Raw genomic sequence first — 16571 nt, 5'->3', positions numbered from 1 at the left:
CAGACCACCTTCCTTCCTTGACACACATACCTTTCCTTTGCATAAAATCATGCAACTGCTACAGTACAGGCTTTTTATTCATCCACGTGAATTTTGAGCTAAAATTTTTTCCAAAAACAAGAAAGCATGCTCAGTTGTTGCATCACTGAGCAAGAAATTAACAACTTCAGCTTGCTCCTGGAGTGTATAAAATTTTAAGAAAGACAATGGGTCACCAACACTGAACAGTGCTGGTAGATCCCTTTTACTTCCCTACCCCTATCCTAGGCCAAGAGATGACCCTCTGACCCCACAGTGCACTGCTCTGTCTCTTCTGTAGAGGTACAGAAATAAAAGAGATCTTAGAACATCTTAGACACACAGAGCAACTGGATGAAATTCAGTCAAGTCTGAAAACCCCAATTTTCAAAAAAAATCTGAACAAAAGGAATCAGATTAGCATTTTTCTGCCTTTAGCTGAACAGTTACCTGGCTGACTGAACTGATCTTCATAAGCATCCAGCCAATAAAATCTGAAGACTTGATCATCACTTTCCCCATTCACCAGTGGAAGGAGATTGGGGTCCAGTTGAACTTCTGCTGCTACTAGATCAGCTTCATCCTCATCAATTTTGTCCCAACATGAGAGACCTGGGAGAGAACAACTTCTGCAGGTTTTGCAGAAGAATAGAAAAACAATTAAAATTGTGCCTTTGCTATAATTACCATTTTGCTTTTTTCCACGCCTTTTGTTTCTCTTTCCACTACCAAGCAACATTCCCAACAGCTGGGTTACCTCAGGTTTCTTCTGCAAAGAGGGATGGAGTGACAAAGACAGAAACCCCCATTTAAGTATGGGCCTTGAGACACCACACACAGGCTTTGAAAAATCAGTCACCTGCTATTTCAGCCTAGGTCAATTCAATTCTTCACATATCAAATATACCCATCCATCCATACAAGTTGCTTAGTGGGAACAAAGGATTATTTCAACAAAACTACCTTTTCAGTCATTAGATGTTTAGGTCTTTTTCATCATTCAACTATTTTACAGTTTGAATATTTTGTTATGGAAACATGATTCAAGATTTTCCAAACAATTAAAAAAATCCAAAAACAGGGAAAAGCCCACCTTTTTTCCTATTTCCAAAGACATAGCTGTTCACCATTACTTTTAGCAACAAAACTTTTACCTACATCTGTTACAAAATACTTTCAGATTTAAAGTATTGCTAGAAATTCCTTGGTTTTGCTTACTGACATCAAAATTCACTATTCAACACTTACATTGAGTCACGTCAGTGTGTGAAATACATGTTGTCACATGCTAGAACCCAAAAACATCAAATATTTTTCAATTAAGTAACTATCAGCATGTTACTATTCTTAATGTAACTATGAAGAAAAAAGCATTGCATAGCATTATTATCATTCTGTCTATATCACAATTATCCCTGTGGCAAAGACAAATATGAAGCTAAATCTAAGGTGAATGGAAACTGAGAGCCTTCTTAGTGGAAGAATAAAAAGAAGCAAAAAAGATTCTTACAAGGCAGAAGTCTCTTTCTTCTCTGATTCCAGCTGCTCTGTCTCTTTCTTCTCAATTTCATTGTCTCTTTTCAAGCTTTCAGCTGTCTCAGGTATAGTTTCCACATGCTCTGCTTCCATAGGTTCATCAAAGTCCTCCTCATCAAAATCCATCATTCCCTGATCATCATCTGGAAGTGCTGCAGGTAGAACTAAAGGCTTGAATCATCAAAATGACACACTGCATACCATAGCAGTATGCAGAGACAGCACACTATAAGCATGACCATAATATACAGTATTGATAGTTTAAATATGATACTTTGTTCTATCTAAACTAGTACAATTTAACAAGTGTTTTAAAACTACTAGACCATATTTAAAGAGTTTCCAGAACTGGGTTTTCATTTACTTTTGATACCTTTAGTAGCTTTCTCTCCTACTGCCTTCACCATTCTCTCATTTTCTATAGGTTTTTGTACATGCTTGGTGTCCTCATTTTCAGAGACTTTGACAGATTTTGCTGTATTATTGGGGTGCTTAAGATGAAATGAAGCTGGAGGAGGAGTTTCCTTTCTGACATGAGCAGGTGCTTTCTTTGATATAGGGGTGATTGCCTGAAAAACATTTCCACCATGAGTTAAAAATAATCTTGTAAGAGCAAAGAAAAAAGTAAACAAAACCTTTGACTTGCTATTTGCAGATCTAGTAACCAGGGGTAGAAGAAAAGTTACACATATTTTGCACTATGATCCTCTCTTACTACATCTCCCCATTTTTTGCAATTGCTTCTAGTTTTGATGACAACTGTTAAAATGAGCAGCACTGGTGATTCTTTTCAACACAAGAGCTGATGTCACAGAAGGTTTCACCAATGAGACGTATCTACACTACTTCATTTTCCTTCTACAGACCATTACCAACTATCTCTTCATATTTCTAGCTATAAAGTCCTTTCCATTTACCAGAAATCCTAATAAAATGCTAGCCTTCCATCCTCAGCAGCCCATCCTCCTCTCACTCCAAAATTTTCCACTAGGGCAAACTTCTACCCATAGCAACAATTTTCCATTTGTTTTCCATTTCTGCAAATGATTGGTTTCTTATCCTTTTCCACACTGCTGCTTATTTCACCTCCCATCCTCCTCTCCTTGCCACAAGGAACTTTTCTACTCTTTGGAAAAGAGACAGAGCAGAAACTCACCCTCATATGATGCACTGAACATTCTAACAACAGTTTCACCTGTCAAATGTACCAGCTACAGACTCCTACTAGACCACAGACACAAACTAAAATTGTACTGTTTATGTGTTCACATGAAAGGCAATGCAGAAAAAAGCACAAAGTCACACTGTAACACTGCTATGGAAGCTTAGGAGAAAGTTAATTTCCAGGAGGAGAAACAAAAGTCAACAGTATTTAAATGAACAAAAACACAGATTAGCACTTATTAGCAATAAAAACATTTTTTTCCCCCTTTACCTTAGGAGTTTGGGACTGTACAGAGAAAGGATTGAGTGGTACTCCAGCAGATCTTTTCCTTTTCAGCACTATAACTGGTGGTGGACTTAGCTGAACTGTCTGAATATTGAAAGAACAGAGAAAGTGACAAAAGTAAAAGTTGTTTAGTATTTTCTTTTGCCTTGGTTAGTAACATTTTCCATCCAAAAGAAAGAGAGACACCTATATTTTTGGCTGATGAAGAAAACAGCTCCTGATATGAAACTCAGCCCCATAAAATAATGTTACCTGAGCAATGAGCCCATGAAGACGCACACTAGATGTTTTGGGAGAGGAAACGATCTGAGGAAAACTGCCATCAATAAGTGAAACAGTTTTCAAACAGTGAGAATTTCAATAGCTAACTGTGCCTTTATTGCACAAGTATCAGAATAATTTGTGCTGCTTTTCATATCTGCTGAAGCAGTAGTACTGAAGATACATGTCTCATGAAAGGCTGAAGTGCTCTTTCAGTACTGTTCCACTAGAGGAAAACATATTTGAACTTATTTACAGATATTTTATACTTGACCTTTCTGACAGCTAATAACAACAGAAATTTTACAAAACAAATAACAAAACAAAAAAAAAATTAGTAGCTAACTAATATTTAAGTAAATAGAAGCCATAGTGCAATTATTTTCCCTAATCAATGTTCCACAAATTTGACAGCATTAAATTGCATTTCTTTAATGATACCAGGGGGCAGGGGCAGCGTTAGTCATGGGGGGTTTTATAGCCTCAATCAGATGTCATGAAGAGGAGTAAAATAATAAGAGCACAAAACTAAGAGAATAACTTTACATTGGGACATCCTATACCCTTTACTGGGCTGAAAAAACACATTCAGCTTATTATGGTTCAACACATTCCACCTCAGTATCTCACCACTACAGCAGTTTCAACATTTACTTGTGAGCAATCCTTTTGGTTTTAAGAAATCTTGCTCAAAGGGCATCACATATTTGAGACAGTCCAACCCTGCACTCCTGCCTCCAAGGGAGTGTTAACCTGGCTCCCTGTAGGAAACCATGGGAAGCAGGAGGCAGACAGAGGTTCAGGTTACATCACCTGCTGAAACACTGCTCCCTCAGCTCCTCCCATACAGCTCACATGGAGATGTCCTAAGCTGAGGTGTGGTGACAGATACACAGCACACAACTCAGAGGCAGCCAAGTCCTCTTTCACTCCTGTGACTCAAACCCTGAAGGCTGCATTAGCACAGGCTCCACATCACCTTGATATAAACAATCTGCAATCAGGTGACAGAGGAATTGCCTTACCAAGCAATGCAGTCATGCAACATCTGCACAGTAGAGACAACAGCACACACATGTGGAATATATCAATGAGATGTGCTGTGGATGAAATCAGTCCTAGATTGTCTAGTTTCACAAAAAAATGTATTTTCTTGGTGTGTTCCATGACAAATTAATGGATTAAGGTTGTTTCCAAGAGATTTTATTAACATACTTACTTCAGCACTAATATCTTGAAGAATATCCCCCAGTAAATCATCCTTGGACAGGTCCACAGTTTTCTGTAAGGTAAGAGTAGCCAAACAGGTCTCAGTTACATGTGCAAACCCAATCAAGGAGAACAGCAGTAAATGACTAGAGGATTTCCACAAAACACACACAACACTTTCAGAAGTGCTCCATACACAAGAGATTATAATAGAAGTTTGTCTCACTAGACACAAGAAACTAAAGTGAGACTTTACTCCATTCTCACTAAAACTGTGAACAAGTCAGAAATACTTAAATTCAAAAATGTAAAAACTTACATCTGTGTTTTTCTTCCCAGCACTGGCCATAAACATAGACTTAATTGTGTTTGGCTTTGACACCACAGATTTTTTCACATTCTTTTTATCAACTGTAGATGTTCTGCCACCTTTTCCTACCAAAACAAAAAAATTTAAAATGTGAATTTCACGTTAAAAAAAAATCAATGTTTACAGGTCCAGTTATTAAAAGGGACAGATAGCCAAGGTAGTCTGCCTCTTCTACCTTTGCACTTCTGGCTGAAAAGAAGCCTAGTCATCTTTCAGCTTTGTAGCAGCTGTCATGCACACACAAAAAATGAAAAATCCTCTCATCATCCTCTCTTTCTTAATCATGTCAGAGATGCCTTTTGCATACTCCAGAAAAAGGACAAAGATACTTCACATGGAAGGATTTCCAGGGAATAAAAAATGAGTGTCCAGGAGTTTGGCACTAGGCTTGGATTCTCAACATCAGACTCAGTTTCTCAGTTTGCCACCAGATTACATTAAAAAATGGGAAAATCATATGATCCAAGAGTCCTACAAGCATGCAAGTACTTCAGTGGTCAAGAGAAACCACACATCTTTTAGGCACTGGCTTTGAAAACCAAGAGTCCTTCCAGTTGCATTTTTCCTAGAAGTGAATCCCCATTCCACAGCAGACTGAGCAGCAGTGCCCCAGTTGTGCTGAAGCAGCAAACAGTGATGTGAGCTCAATTTGTGAGCCTCCATCCTCTGCATCACTGGGGCTCAATAAAATCCACAGGCACCAGATGACAGAGCTTCAAGTAAGAACACGAAGTAATCTGTCATTTGGCCATATTTATCACATTTACTGATGGCAGGAGATTGCCCATTTTGGGCACCTTTTAAAAGACCCTGGCAGTCTCCAGTGGTCACATGCAAGTTACCTTTCTTATGGGAAATAAGAGCATCATCATCCAGATCTTCATCAAAGATTTCCCTTCCATCTTCTACATAACCTATCCCATCTGTAGAAAAAATGTTTAAAAACTGTGGTTTAAATTCTGTCTTCTGATATTCCTGAGTTTTTTACATATTTAAACATTTTTCCCCCTTTAATACAGGGCAAAAGTTACAAAAGTAAGTATTAAAAACTACAGCACTCTCAGCTGTATCTTCTATTAGACTAACTATATTCTTACATATTTAATTAGAAACTATCAAAACCAGTACTTTTTTTGTAAAATTGTAACACTGGTAACTGGAAATAAAATTTCAACAACAGGTCTTCATGGAAAAATATTTTCATTACCATCCCAACAGATTACTATGAGAACAATCCAAGATTAATTTCCATTAAAAGAATGCTTTGTCATGTCTCCTAAAACAAATTTTAAGAATGTACTAACAATAACTTACCTCAAAGCATGAACGTTATGAAGCCTAATTGAATTATAACACTAGAACCAAAATAACTCTCCAAATTAACTTACCATCATCAACAATCCAGTCATCATCCTGACGGTCTCGGACCATCTTGGAGTATTCATCCTCATCTATTTCATCATAAACACCCATGAACTCCTCAACCTACAGTTCAGGCAAATGAGGATTAACAGTTTCCAGACCATCAATACTGCAGATCATCAGGCAGAATGTAAAAATCCTGAAGAAGGCCTGTAGGGCTCCTACACTGCTACACTGTTCACAACTTTTGGCAGTCATAAAAGACAAGTTATCAATTCTTAAAACTATCACAGTATACTGAAACTCAAAATCTACTGAAGCACTGGCAGAGATTTCATTTGAAAGCTACTTGCTTTATTGCTCATTTCATTACAAACAAAAAATTTAAAAAATAAAAAACCTAGCAGTGAAAACTTGTGCCCTTGGCTCTAGTCTCAAACACCAATATGAGCTGAATGAAAAGGAAAGAGATTTGATGTACCCAAGCAGAGTGTTCACAGAAAATTTGCATGTTAATGATTTAAGGACTTCTGGTTTCTTTACATTTATTCACCTCAATGAGGAAGTCACTTCCTGTTGGCACCAGACTGGACAATGTGACAGTATCAATGTTACACTGACAGATTTTACTTACACCACTTAAATTGACGTCTATTTGTGGAAACACAGCATATCAATATTAATGGATTTCAGTCATATAAAGTTCTGAAATTAAACTTTCATAAAATTTGAGATTTTAAAGAAAGGTACTTCCTATCATAACATTAATTATGCAATTTTAAAAACTGGTCCTTCCCCTACAGCATAGTTCTCAAGCAATGGCAGTTAACAAAAATGGGTTAGTTTTGAAAACAGAAAGAAACAAATAAATTATATTAGAAAGCAGAAAACTACAGCTACACTCAGAAAAACATACATGATTAAAAACACAAAAGCTGATCTGAAAGGCTTATTTTGGTTCCTCTAACTTTTACGTATCTTCTCAGCTCACATGCACTTTTAATTAAGAAGATGATGAATTTTCACCTCATATTTTAATTTTTCCCCAGCTTTGGCTTTTTTCAGACGTTCAAGTGCTTCTTGCTGGCCTCTTCTATTCTTCCTCTCACGTCTAGAACGTGATGCTGCAAAACTTCCAGACTCACTCATAGCTGTAATTAATTAAAAACAAAATAAATTAGTTTAACAACAAGGTCTTCGTTTTGGTACTTAAGTGTCAGTGATGCATTAATAGACGATTGCAGTTTTGCTTAAAACCAAAACCTACTTGGCTAAAAGCTCAGTCACAGATGGCTCTTCCTAAGCCAGTTCTGGAATGATGCTGAGGGCATGGCCTGACAGGGAGCTCAAACAGCCCTCTCATGCCAGCTCACATTCAGCATGAAGCTACCACCTCATTTCCAAAGCACCTCTCAAATCCCATCAGCCTTTCCCTGGAAGAGATCCCCCCACCACCCTTTCCTTGGGAATTTCCAGCTCCTTTTATTTTGCATGTCTCCATGACAACTCAGGAACACCAGACTTGGAGAGGGCCTACACTGCTACAAAGCAGAGATGTTTTTAGGCGATGTTTTTAGGAGGTTTCCACAACGTTTGAGTGTGACCAGATTGAGACAAACTAGAAATCTGCTGACAGCTGTCACTCCATTTCCTCTTCCACTTCCTTCCCTCCCAAATGCTCTCCCCAGCAAGAAGATGCTTTGTACTTCTCCAGAGAAGAAAGAAAGATGCTTTCTTCTTCTGCAGAGGGGAAGGAACACTTATCTGACCAGAGGGAACAAACGGGCCCAACCCAAGTCCTAGCAGCACGCACACAGCCCAGGGACGAGGCTGCGGGCTCGGTGTGAGGAGCTCCACACCCGGTGCCGGCACAGGAGACCCAGGTGGGCAGAGGAGCCGGGCACTCCCCCCTGAGGGCAGCAGGACATCATCACTCTGTGACCAGAGCTGCACCCCGGCAGCGCGGCTGAGAGAAGGCCGGATCGGCATTGCTAAAAGGGACATCTGCACTGCCGGCTGCCCTGTGGGGGAGAGCAGCACAGACCGCTCTGGCCGCGTGCATCTGTGTCAGTGCTCCGCCTTTACTGCACGCCTCAGGCAACGCGCTCCTCTGGGACACGCGTGCTCCAGCCCGAGCCGGGGCCACCCGCGCCCGCCACTGCCCCCTGGGCTGAGACGCGAGCGGGCAGAGCCGCCCCAGCCCGCGGGGCTGCACCGCCGGCGCGGGGCCGTGCGGCCTGAGCCCGTCCCCGGGCGGATCTCCCCGTTCCGCGCCCGCCCGGAGCGGGTCCCGCCGCTGGGGCAGCGGGGGCGCGGCCCCGCCGAGCCTCCCAGAGGGACGCGGGACCCTCGCGCGCCGCTGTCCGCCCCCACCACGGCCGACGGACCCACCGCCGCGCACGCGCGCTCCCGCGCCCGGTGCGCGCGCGCTCGCCGCCGCCGCCAGCGCTGCTGCCCGGTCGCCCCCCGCCTGACAGCGAAACGCCAGCGCCTACGAGGGACAGGGACAAGGACAGGGGGACAAGGACAGGGGGACAAGGACAGGAGGACAAGGACAGGGGCCCCGGCCGCCCCGCCGTCCCCGGGTCTCACCGTCCGGGCCCCGAGCGCCGCTCTCGGCCATGGCGCTCGCGCCAAAGGCTCCCGAAAGTGGCGCGAGACGGGAGCCCCGCGCGCCGCCGCCGGGGCCGCAGCCAATCAGCGGGCGCGGGGGCGGGGCCGTCCCGGGCGCGGAGGGAGCGCGGCCCGCGGAAGGGCCCGGCCCGGCCCGGCCAGCGGGGCCCGCAGCGGGAGCGGCGCTCGGCGCCGGGCGGTGCCGCTTCCTGCGGGAGGCCTGCGCCGCCGGGCCGGGCCTGGCCTGCGCTGCTGCGGCCCCGGCTTGGCCCGCGTTCTTTTGGCGCAAGGGCCCGCGGTATCCCGCGAGTCTGAACCGTCTGAGCAGGGCTCCATCTGCTGCAGGGCCCATTGCCCAGACGGGTCCGGTGCCGCAGCTGGGGCAAAGCCATGTTTAAATGCTTTGTCATAAATGTATCGTGTCTGAATGTCGCGTATAAAATACATCTCCTGAGCTGGAGAGGGCGGTGGCCGATGCCAGTTGGAGCCAGGCTGGAGCGTGAGGGTGAAGGATCACCTGCAACAACATTAAAAACAGGGATTTCACACACGATTTCCATCGACCTGTAACCCTTGAAGGGCGAATAGTGATCATGACAATATTAACTTATGTGGGAGCCGTGGTCTTCTTTTTGCATATTTATGTATGAGGCTCTATCACAAGTTTCAGGAACTTCTTCAGTAAATGACTAGAGTCTTTCAGAGGCTGGTCAGCTTAGTGACAAAATATGTTTATATATATATTTTATATATATTCATGTATATATATATTTGTGTGTGTAAATTTTACATGCACATATAGTTTACATATATAAATATATCTATTTTTAATATATATATATATAATAATATTGGATGCCCTTCTATTTTCCAAACCCCTTTTCCTTTTTATTTTCTTCTTCACTACAAATGGAAAGAGGAAAAAAAGTAGATTCAGACTAGATTTCTGATATCTCAAGGGCCGAGTGTGTGTAAGGCTCTGAGAAAGGACCCACCAGACTTTTGTTCTTGCATACCCCTGACTTGGTCAGGGCGGGAAGGTGAGGTATGTTCTCTTCATTTTGATGATACAGAGATATCTTCACTCAACTGTGTCAAGACTACTTACACAACAGCCTTCAGCTGAGGATCAAGGACTATGTCCAGAAAATTACATATTTCGGTTTCAAGCAAAGATGGGAAAAGGTTTTAGAAGCTTCAATTAAAACAACTGAAGTGTTACAAGTCCTCTCTTCTAGAAGTGTTCACATCTGTGTGTGTGTGCATTCACCCAGGGAAACTGATGGGGTTCGTACTGCTTCACCATAGATTAACCTCAATATTTTGTCCAGAAACATCAGTGCTGGCCAGTCATTACTCAAAAAACCTACCACCATCACTTGTAGAATTTTGTGCAGAAGCTTGTGAAAATTTGCAGGCAGTGACTCCAGTTTCTTGCAAAGGCAGGTGGCACCACAGGGCTCTCTCCTTAGGGCTGAAATCCTGTTGCAGAAATGTGAACCAATATTATTTGGTCTGAATATACTGATTGTTTTCAACTATGTGGTAATAATTTATAAGGTTCTGAAAATGAAAATTACTTTCCTTCCTTCTCTACCAGGGCTCCTTTGCATTAGTAAGATAAATAAAAACCCTCCCAATCCTCCAAACTTACATCCCCAGGTGCTAGTACAACATTATCCCACTGCTGGACCTAGTCTAGGTGGAAGCAGAAGAATGACCCCAGCCACCTGTGGCAGCTCCCTGGTGTCAAAAGAGGCGGGACACTGACAGCCAGAGTGCCCATTGCAGGGACAGTGACCCCTCTCAGCTGTACCTAGTTAAACAGGCTTAGCTGTGGCAAATGTGCATCCCCGGAAACACTGACAGCCACAGGAAGAATGTCCCTCTGATCTGCTGCCCTGGTTTCCACCACAACTGAGTTAATTTTCTTCCTAGTAACTGGTACAGGGCTGTGTTTTGCATTCTGGGAATACTAATGCTGATAGCACACCGATGTTTTGGTTGTTGCTGGGCAGTGTTTACACTAAGCCAAAGGTTTTTCAGCTTCTCACTCCACCCTGGCAGCAAGGAGGCTGCAGGGCACAAGGAGCTGGAAGGGGGCACAGCCAGGACAGCTGACCCCAGCTGATATTCCATACCATAAGATGTTGTGCCCAGTGTATAAACTGGGGGGGAACCTGGCCAGAGACCCCTGCTCAAAACTGTCTGAGCTTCAGTCAGTGAGTGGTGAGCAATTGCACTGTGCATCACTTACTCTGTAAATCCTAATTACTGTTCTTCTTTTTTCTCCTTTTTTCTCCTACTAAACTGTTTTTGTCTCAATCCTTATACTTTGGGTTTTGCCCCAGTTCTCTCCCACATCCCACTCAGAGGGTGGGTGGGAGAGTGAGTGAGTGGCTGTGTGCTGTTTAGCTGCCTACCAGGTTAAACCAACAACACCTACACAAACCCTGTCCTCAGAGGAGCGTGGCACTATTTGCTTTACTCCTTTTTTTAAACATGTGCACAATCACCAAGAGTGGTGTGGGGCTCAAAATCAGAAGTTACTCAATTTTTAAACCACAATACATAAACATTTATAAAATAACAATATCTCTAAATTCTTCTGTTTGAATAAAAATAGAATGCCAGTGCATTTTACATATACCTAGACTTCAGATGCTTTGGATTTTTGAATTGGCTGGACTTTATTGCTTTTGATTACAACTAAACAATACCCTTTGTCAGCTGTCATGTGAGCAGTGGCATGTTTGTCATTCAGGTGGCGCTGTGCTTTGAACACAGTGACACAGTTAATTTCCCCAACGGAAGTTGTTACCATAGCTCCACTGTGGGACAGCACAGACCAAACAAAAGAGTTTTTCATGGATGCTCCTTCAATCCTGACATTCAGCTCTGGCCATAACAAGAATGCATCTGTTTCCCACAGCACAGCATAACAAGCATATTTAAATGCTGCAGGGAGAAAAAAATAAAAGGTGGGGGGAGCAAGGGATAGGCTTTGCTTTGGGAAGGAAAAATAACCCAGCAAGATTTGGGACTTCCTCTGCTACAGGCTTTATCACAGCAGATTGCTTTGAGCTGATCTTTCCCCTCCCTTTGGACAACCATACAAGAACAACTTGGCATAACCTTTGCTCAGTTGTCTTTTAAGAACAAGAAGTGGGAATTCTGGTGGTCCAGAGCCGACAAGATTCCCTCGAGGAAAGTGTGATAGCTACAGAGGAAAGTGCAAGACAAGCATAGTAACGAAGATGGTGGGCAGCAAAAAACACAGTACAGAAGAAGAACCCCAGGAAACTCCAAGATTTCAACAAAAGGTGACAAAGATGTATTTTTTATTTTGTTTTCTCAGAGCTGTAATTTAAATATGTAAGTTATTAATAGTAAATACTGTAAACTCATTGCAAGCATTCCAAGATAATATAAACAATAGTTTATATTAGCATAGGAAAGTACAAATGGAGTATAGTATCAAAACTAAGTTAAAAGGACAAAATAATTACTGTATTGAAGATTTTTTTTCTTCCTTTTAATGACTAGAGTATGCTTGATCTGCTGCAAAAACAGTAGGACAAAAAGTTAAAACTCTCACATTTAGACGTTACAAATTAAGCTTATGGTAGGCAATGCTTTTGATGATGAAAAAAATCTGTTAAAACTAAGAGTGGTGGTATAAAAACAATGCCAGTAAATCGTGAATGACAGCAAAATAGCAAATTGACCTGTACTATGTCTACCTCAAAATCCTTAAATGCTATTATATTACTTAGTTAAGTACAGACTGTCTTTGTGGAGAATTGTGTGTGTGTGCATGCTACTCAAGATATGAGTGTATATGTTCTATGTGTGTGTTTCCTACAAACATGGAGTATTTAATTATCTTACTTTTAATCTTTACATTGATCCGAATTACTGCACATTATCACTAAGTTAAATTAAAGTTTTTCCTTCTAATTTCATCCAGCTCTGACCACTTCTGCAGCTGCTTACTCAACTGTCCTATGCATGTGACATTTCAACAAGAATTATTTAACTGTTCAGAGTATTAAACTCCTAAAGAAGTTATTAAAACTAGTTTTATAAATTGAAATGAAAAGAAATCTCAAATTACTAGCTTACAAGGCATCTTTCCTTCAAAACTCTACACATATAGTTAATTGACAGAAGTATGAAAGAATAGATGCTTCTCCTTGTGTTTATCAATAATGATAATGCAGACATTAATGTTAAAAGGGTAAATTCCTTGCTTAATGGGCCTCTAAATGCCTTTTGTTCACTGCACAGCTCTTTTTAATTTCCTGCCTGAATTACTTGCTAACAACAGGATGAAGAGAATAAAGTTGTTATTAGGATGTTAAGGCTCTGAAATAAAAATGTGAAATAGAAAAAAGAACACACACTAATCTCCATTACAACAGAAAAAGTCTATGGAATGAACATTCAGAGACACTTTTTTTTCATTTTTAAACAAACACAATTCAATTCTGATTGCAGTTAAATTACAGCAGATCCTAGTAACTGGACCAGAATTGGTGAAATTATGCTAACTGGAACAGAGAACAGAATCTCATCACCTGCTTGCTTAATACAATATTCCTATTCAAGCCTAGAAGAAAAGTACAAAATATTATAATGTATATTAAATAGGGAAGACAAGTGAGAGCAAACTCACAGAAAATGAGCCCTCACATAATTATAATGTCTAAGAATTAAGTCTGATACCAATGGTATTCAAGAGCACAGTTATTGCCACAGCATGAAGGTCTCTGTTGTAACTACTTTCAGCACTCTCTCTTTACAATTGCACAGAAATGAACAATTAATATATAAGCAGAACATTATTGCAGAGAGGCTGTTACATTTCAAGACCTGGCTGAAGATCAAATGTGCTTCCATGGGTGAATACTCTCAGCATTCACTATTTCAGATCCCTTAGGCAGAAGGGAGGACAGCATCATGAGATGCTGCAGAGTCTTGTTATAACCCTGACAGCTCTGGGGCTGGGGAAGGCTGTGCTCACACTGGGGGGAAGCAGCAAGGGCCAAGAATGCTCCCTGCAGCAGGGGTGCCTGGCAGGAATCTGGGGCCTTTTCCCCAGCCTGAGGACTGTGAGCAGGGCAGCCTGGAGATGGGAGTCAGGATCAGCTGGGACAAGTCCACGGTGATGACACTGGTCTCAAAACAAACCAAAAATACAACGCAGGGGCAGGTGCAGTGATGGCAGCCTGGGTCAGATGCAGCCCAGCGATCACCAGGCAAGTTGTAGAATGATCTGGGTTTGAAGGAACCTTAAAGGTGATCTAGTTCCCACTCTTGTGTCACAGGCAGGGACACCTTCCACTGGAGCAGATTGCTCAAAGCCCAGTTCAGTCTGGCCTTGAACACTTCCACTGCGGACTCACCAAACAAGTCCATTAGACAAGGCAGGTTCCAGGTGAGGCTGGGGGGGCAGGGACATGGCTGTGGCTGAGCTGGATGGAGAGCAGCACTCCTACAGCTCAGCTCCAGCAAGGACCAAGAGCACAGGCCAGAACTCAGATGAGCAGAGGACAGGGGACCCAAGTGAGGCTTGGTCAGGACTGTCAGTGCCCTCACAGCCTTGACAGCAACTCCATTTCCCACAAACAAGGTGTGTCCTTACACCTGAGGGCTCAGAACAGGAAAAGGGATTTAGCTGGTGCAGGTTGTCAGGGGATAACTTTATGGACACTCGGCCAGGGCAGGGACAATGCCTGGAAAGGGGCCACAGCAGACAGAACTAGAGGGTGTCAGAAACCCTATAGACCAGCCTTAAGGAGCTGCCAGGTGGGTTCTGAGAGGAGATTCACTCAGGAACTGGGGCTGGACAGGGGGCCAGTACAATGAGGTCACCAAAGCCAGCCCGGCTGATGGCACAGGAGGAGTTGCAGAAGATCCCACACAGCCGTGGGCCAGGCCCCACTGTGCTCAACTCGGGACTTAGGAACACCTGATCCACCTGTCAGGGTGTAGCAAGGAGCAGCTGCTCATGAGGACAAGGAGACAATGACATGATAGGGCTGGTAGGGGTGGGCAACTTGACACGGGGGTGATTCCCACAGACCCAGGCAGGGTGAGCTTCAGGCCCAGCCAAGAGTCCAGATCATCATAGAAGATTTTGGACCTGCCTCATCACTGCAGGCAAGGTAGAAACACAAGTTAGGTCAGGCCAGTGGTGGTGTCTCCTTGTGGGTCACTGTTCCAGTGCATTTGCTCTTGCTTTCCAACACTAGCAAGTCACAAATTTTTAATTAAAGTCCAGCTTTTGATTCTTCCTGTGGACACTAGCAGGAAAGAAACTGTGAACCTGAGAGAAAAGGTATTTCCAGTTAGGTTTGGTACTTGGTCTACCTTAGTTCAGGCAAAATGGAAGAAGCTGTTACAGGAAAAGGCATTCAGATAATAACTGTAAAAGCTATACTAGCTCCCAGATGGTCATTTTAGTGGGGTCATAAAGTAGGGGTTTTGCTTTAAATAAAGTGTGTGTCTTTACCCAGATTATGAAACTGTCCAGTTATTAAGTTTTTGGTACCCAAAAGATTAATGTGAATCCCTAACAATCACTCAAATGCAGTTTACAGTATGATTTCTCATGTTTCACTTGGCACGTTTGCATTTGGAAGAGTATGGGCAAAAAGCTGTGAAGGCACTTACATGAAACATCGACAAATGGAAAGATAAAGGTTGACAGGAACAGTGGAGAGGAAAAAAATAGTATTGGAGACTTTGCTATCCTGGAAAAGATAGCATGACAGAATACTGATGATCAGTCCAAGAAGTTTGAAATTGAGCTGGTGGTAAAGGAAGGCACCAGAGAGATTGAAAACGGATAGAAGTGAGTGCAATACAAATATGTTCAAGAAAGGCAGTCTTAGCTTTGTGTGGATTTAAGGAGATTGGAGTGCTTATCTGGAAAGCCAGGAGAAGAAAAAAGGGATAGAAGGGATAACAATGCACTTTAAATGTAAATAGTAAAGAGATTTCTCTTAAATTATATTTTATCTATAACAATAAGAAGGAGGGCAGAGAATATGAATCATTCAGACAAAGTTTATACTGAAATGCATAAAGTAGAGAGATCTGTAGCATTCAGCATTGTATTTCTTGTATTCCTAGCAGTAAAGTTGCAGCTGTAGTCCTGTGCTTGCACCACTCTGTAAGAAATCTACAGAGAACCCAAAACAGAGCAGGGAGGATAATGGAAAGATTATAACATGTGACCTATGAGAAATTACTGCAGCTGGGACAGTTTAATCTAGAAAAGTCAAGAGACCTGTAACTAAAGTACCAGCCTGCCTGCTGAATATCAGCTCTCTACTCCAAATCCTCAAAGTATTGTTTCAAAATCTTAACCACAGTAGTCATACAAAAGCCGAGGAGAAGAAATCTGTTCTCCTAAAAATGTGTCCAGTAGCAAAAGCAAGCAGTGGCAGTAGTTTGCAGCAATGGAGGTTCAGATTAGACATTCAGAAAAACTTTCTGGTAAGAGTGAACAGTGTTGAGTGGATTAAATAGATAATTTGGGTTCTGGGAAGGGAAGGACCAACAGAGGTTAGCTAATCCAATTGCTTTCTAACCTCTGAGCATCCATCAGTAAAGTGTCACTGCTGAGAATCCCTCAACCTCCCCTAACAACATTTCCTCAATAAGTAAAAGCTTGATTATTAAAATTATCAAGGACAATCTAACATCAGGACAGACTGACTTAACATTTCCCACACTAAGTGA

General features: G+C 42.4%; 2 protein-coding genes across 2 annotated transcripts in view; one reads left to right on the top strand and one right to left on the bottom strand.

Moving 5' to 3' along the window:
- POLA1 (DNA polymerase alpha 1, catalytic subunit) overlaps positions 1-8863 on the bottom strand; it is a 186787-nt gene extending 177924 nt beyond the window's left edge. Inside the window, 10 exon segments of the mRNA XM_058018570.1 lie at positions 469-647; positions 1529-1706; positions 1928-2123; positions 2990-3088; positions 4485-4547; positions 4794-4909; positions 5687-5767; positions 6233-6329; positions 7233-7357; positions 8799-8863. Coding sequence (XP_057874553.1) covers positions 469-647; positions 1529-1706; positions 1928-2123; positions 2990-3088; positions 4485-4547; positions 4794-4909; positions 5687-5767; positions 6233-6329; positions 7233-7357; positions 8799-8829 — 1165 coding nt within the window. The 5' untranslated portion in view covers positions 8830-8863.
- Positions 8864-12002: 3139 nt separating this feature from the next.
- PCYT1B (phosphate cytidylyltransferase 1B, choline) overlaps positions 12003-16571 on the top strand; it is a 40913-nt gene continuing 36344 nt past the window's right edge. Inside the window, exon 1 of the mRNA XM_058019091.1 lies at positions 12003-12142. Coding sequence (XP_057875074.1) covers positions 12077-12142 — 66 coding nt within the window. The 5' untranslated portion in view covers positions 12003-12076. The remainder of the gene's footprint in view (positions 12143-16571) is intronic.

Source organism: Melospiza georgiana, chromosome 2, assembly GCF_028018845.1.
Source record: "Melospiza georgiana isolate bMelGeo1 chromosome 2, bMelGeo1.pri, whole genome shotgun sequence".
In the NCBI taxonomy this organism is placed as follows: domain Eukaryota; kingdom Metazoa; phylum Chordata; class Aves; order Passeriformes; family Passerellidae; genus Melospiza; species Melospiza georgiana.
The sequence above is the reverse complement of the archived record's forward strand: the minus strand, read 5'-3'. Positions and strand labels throughout refer to the sequence as shown.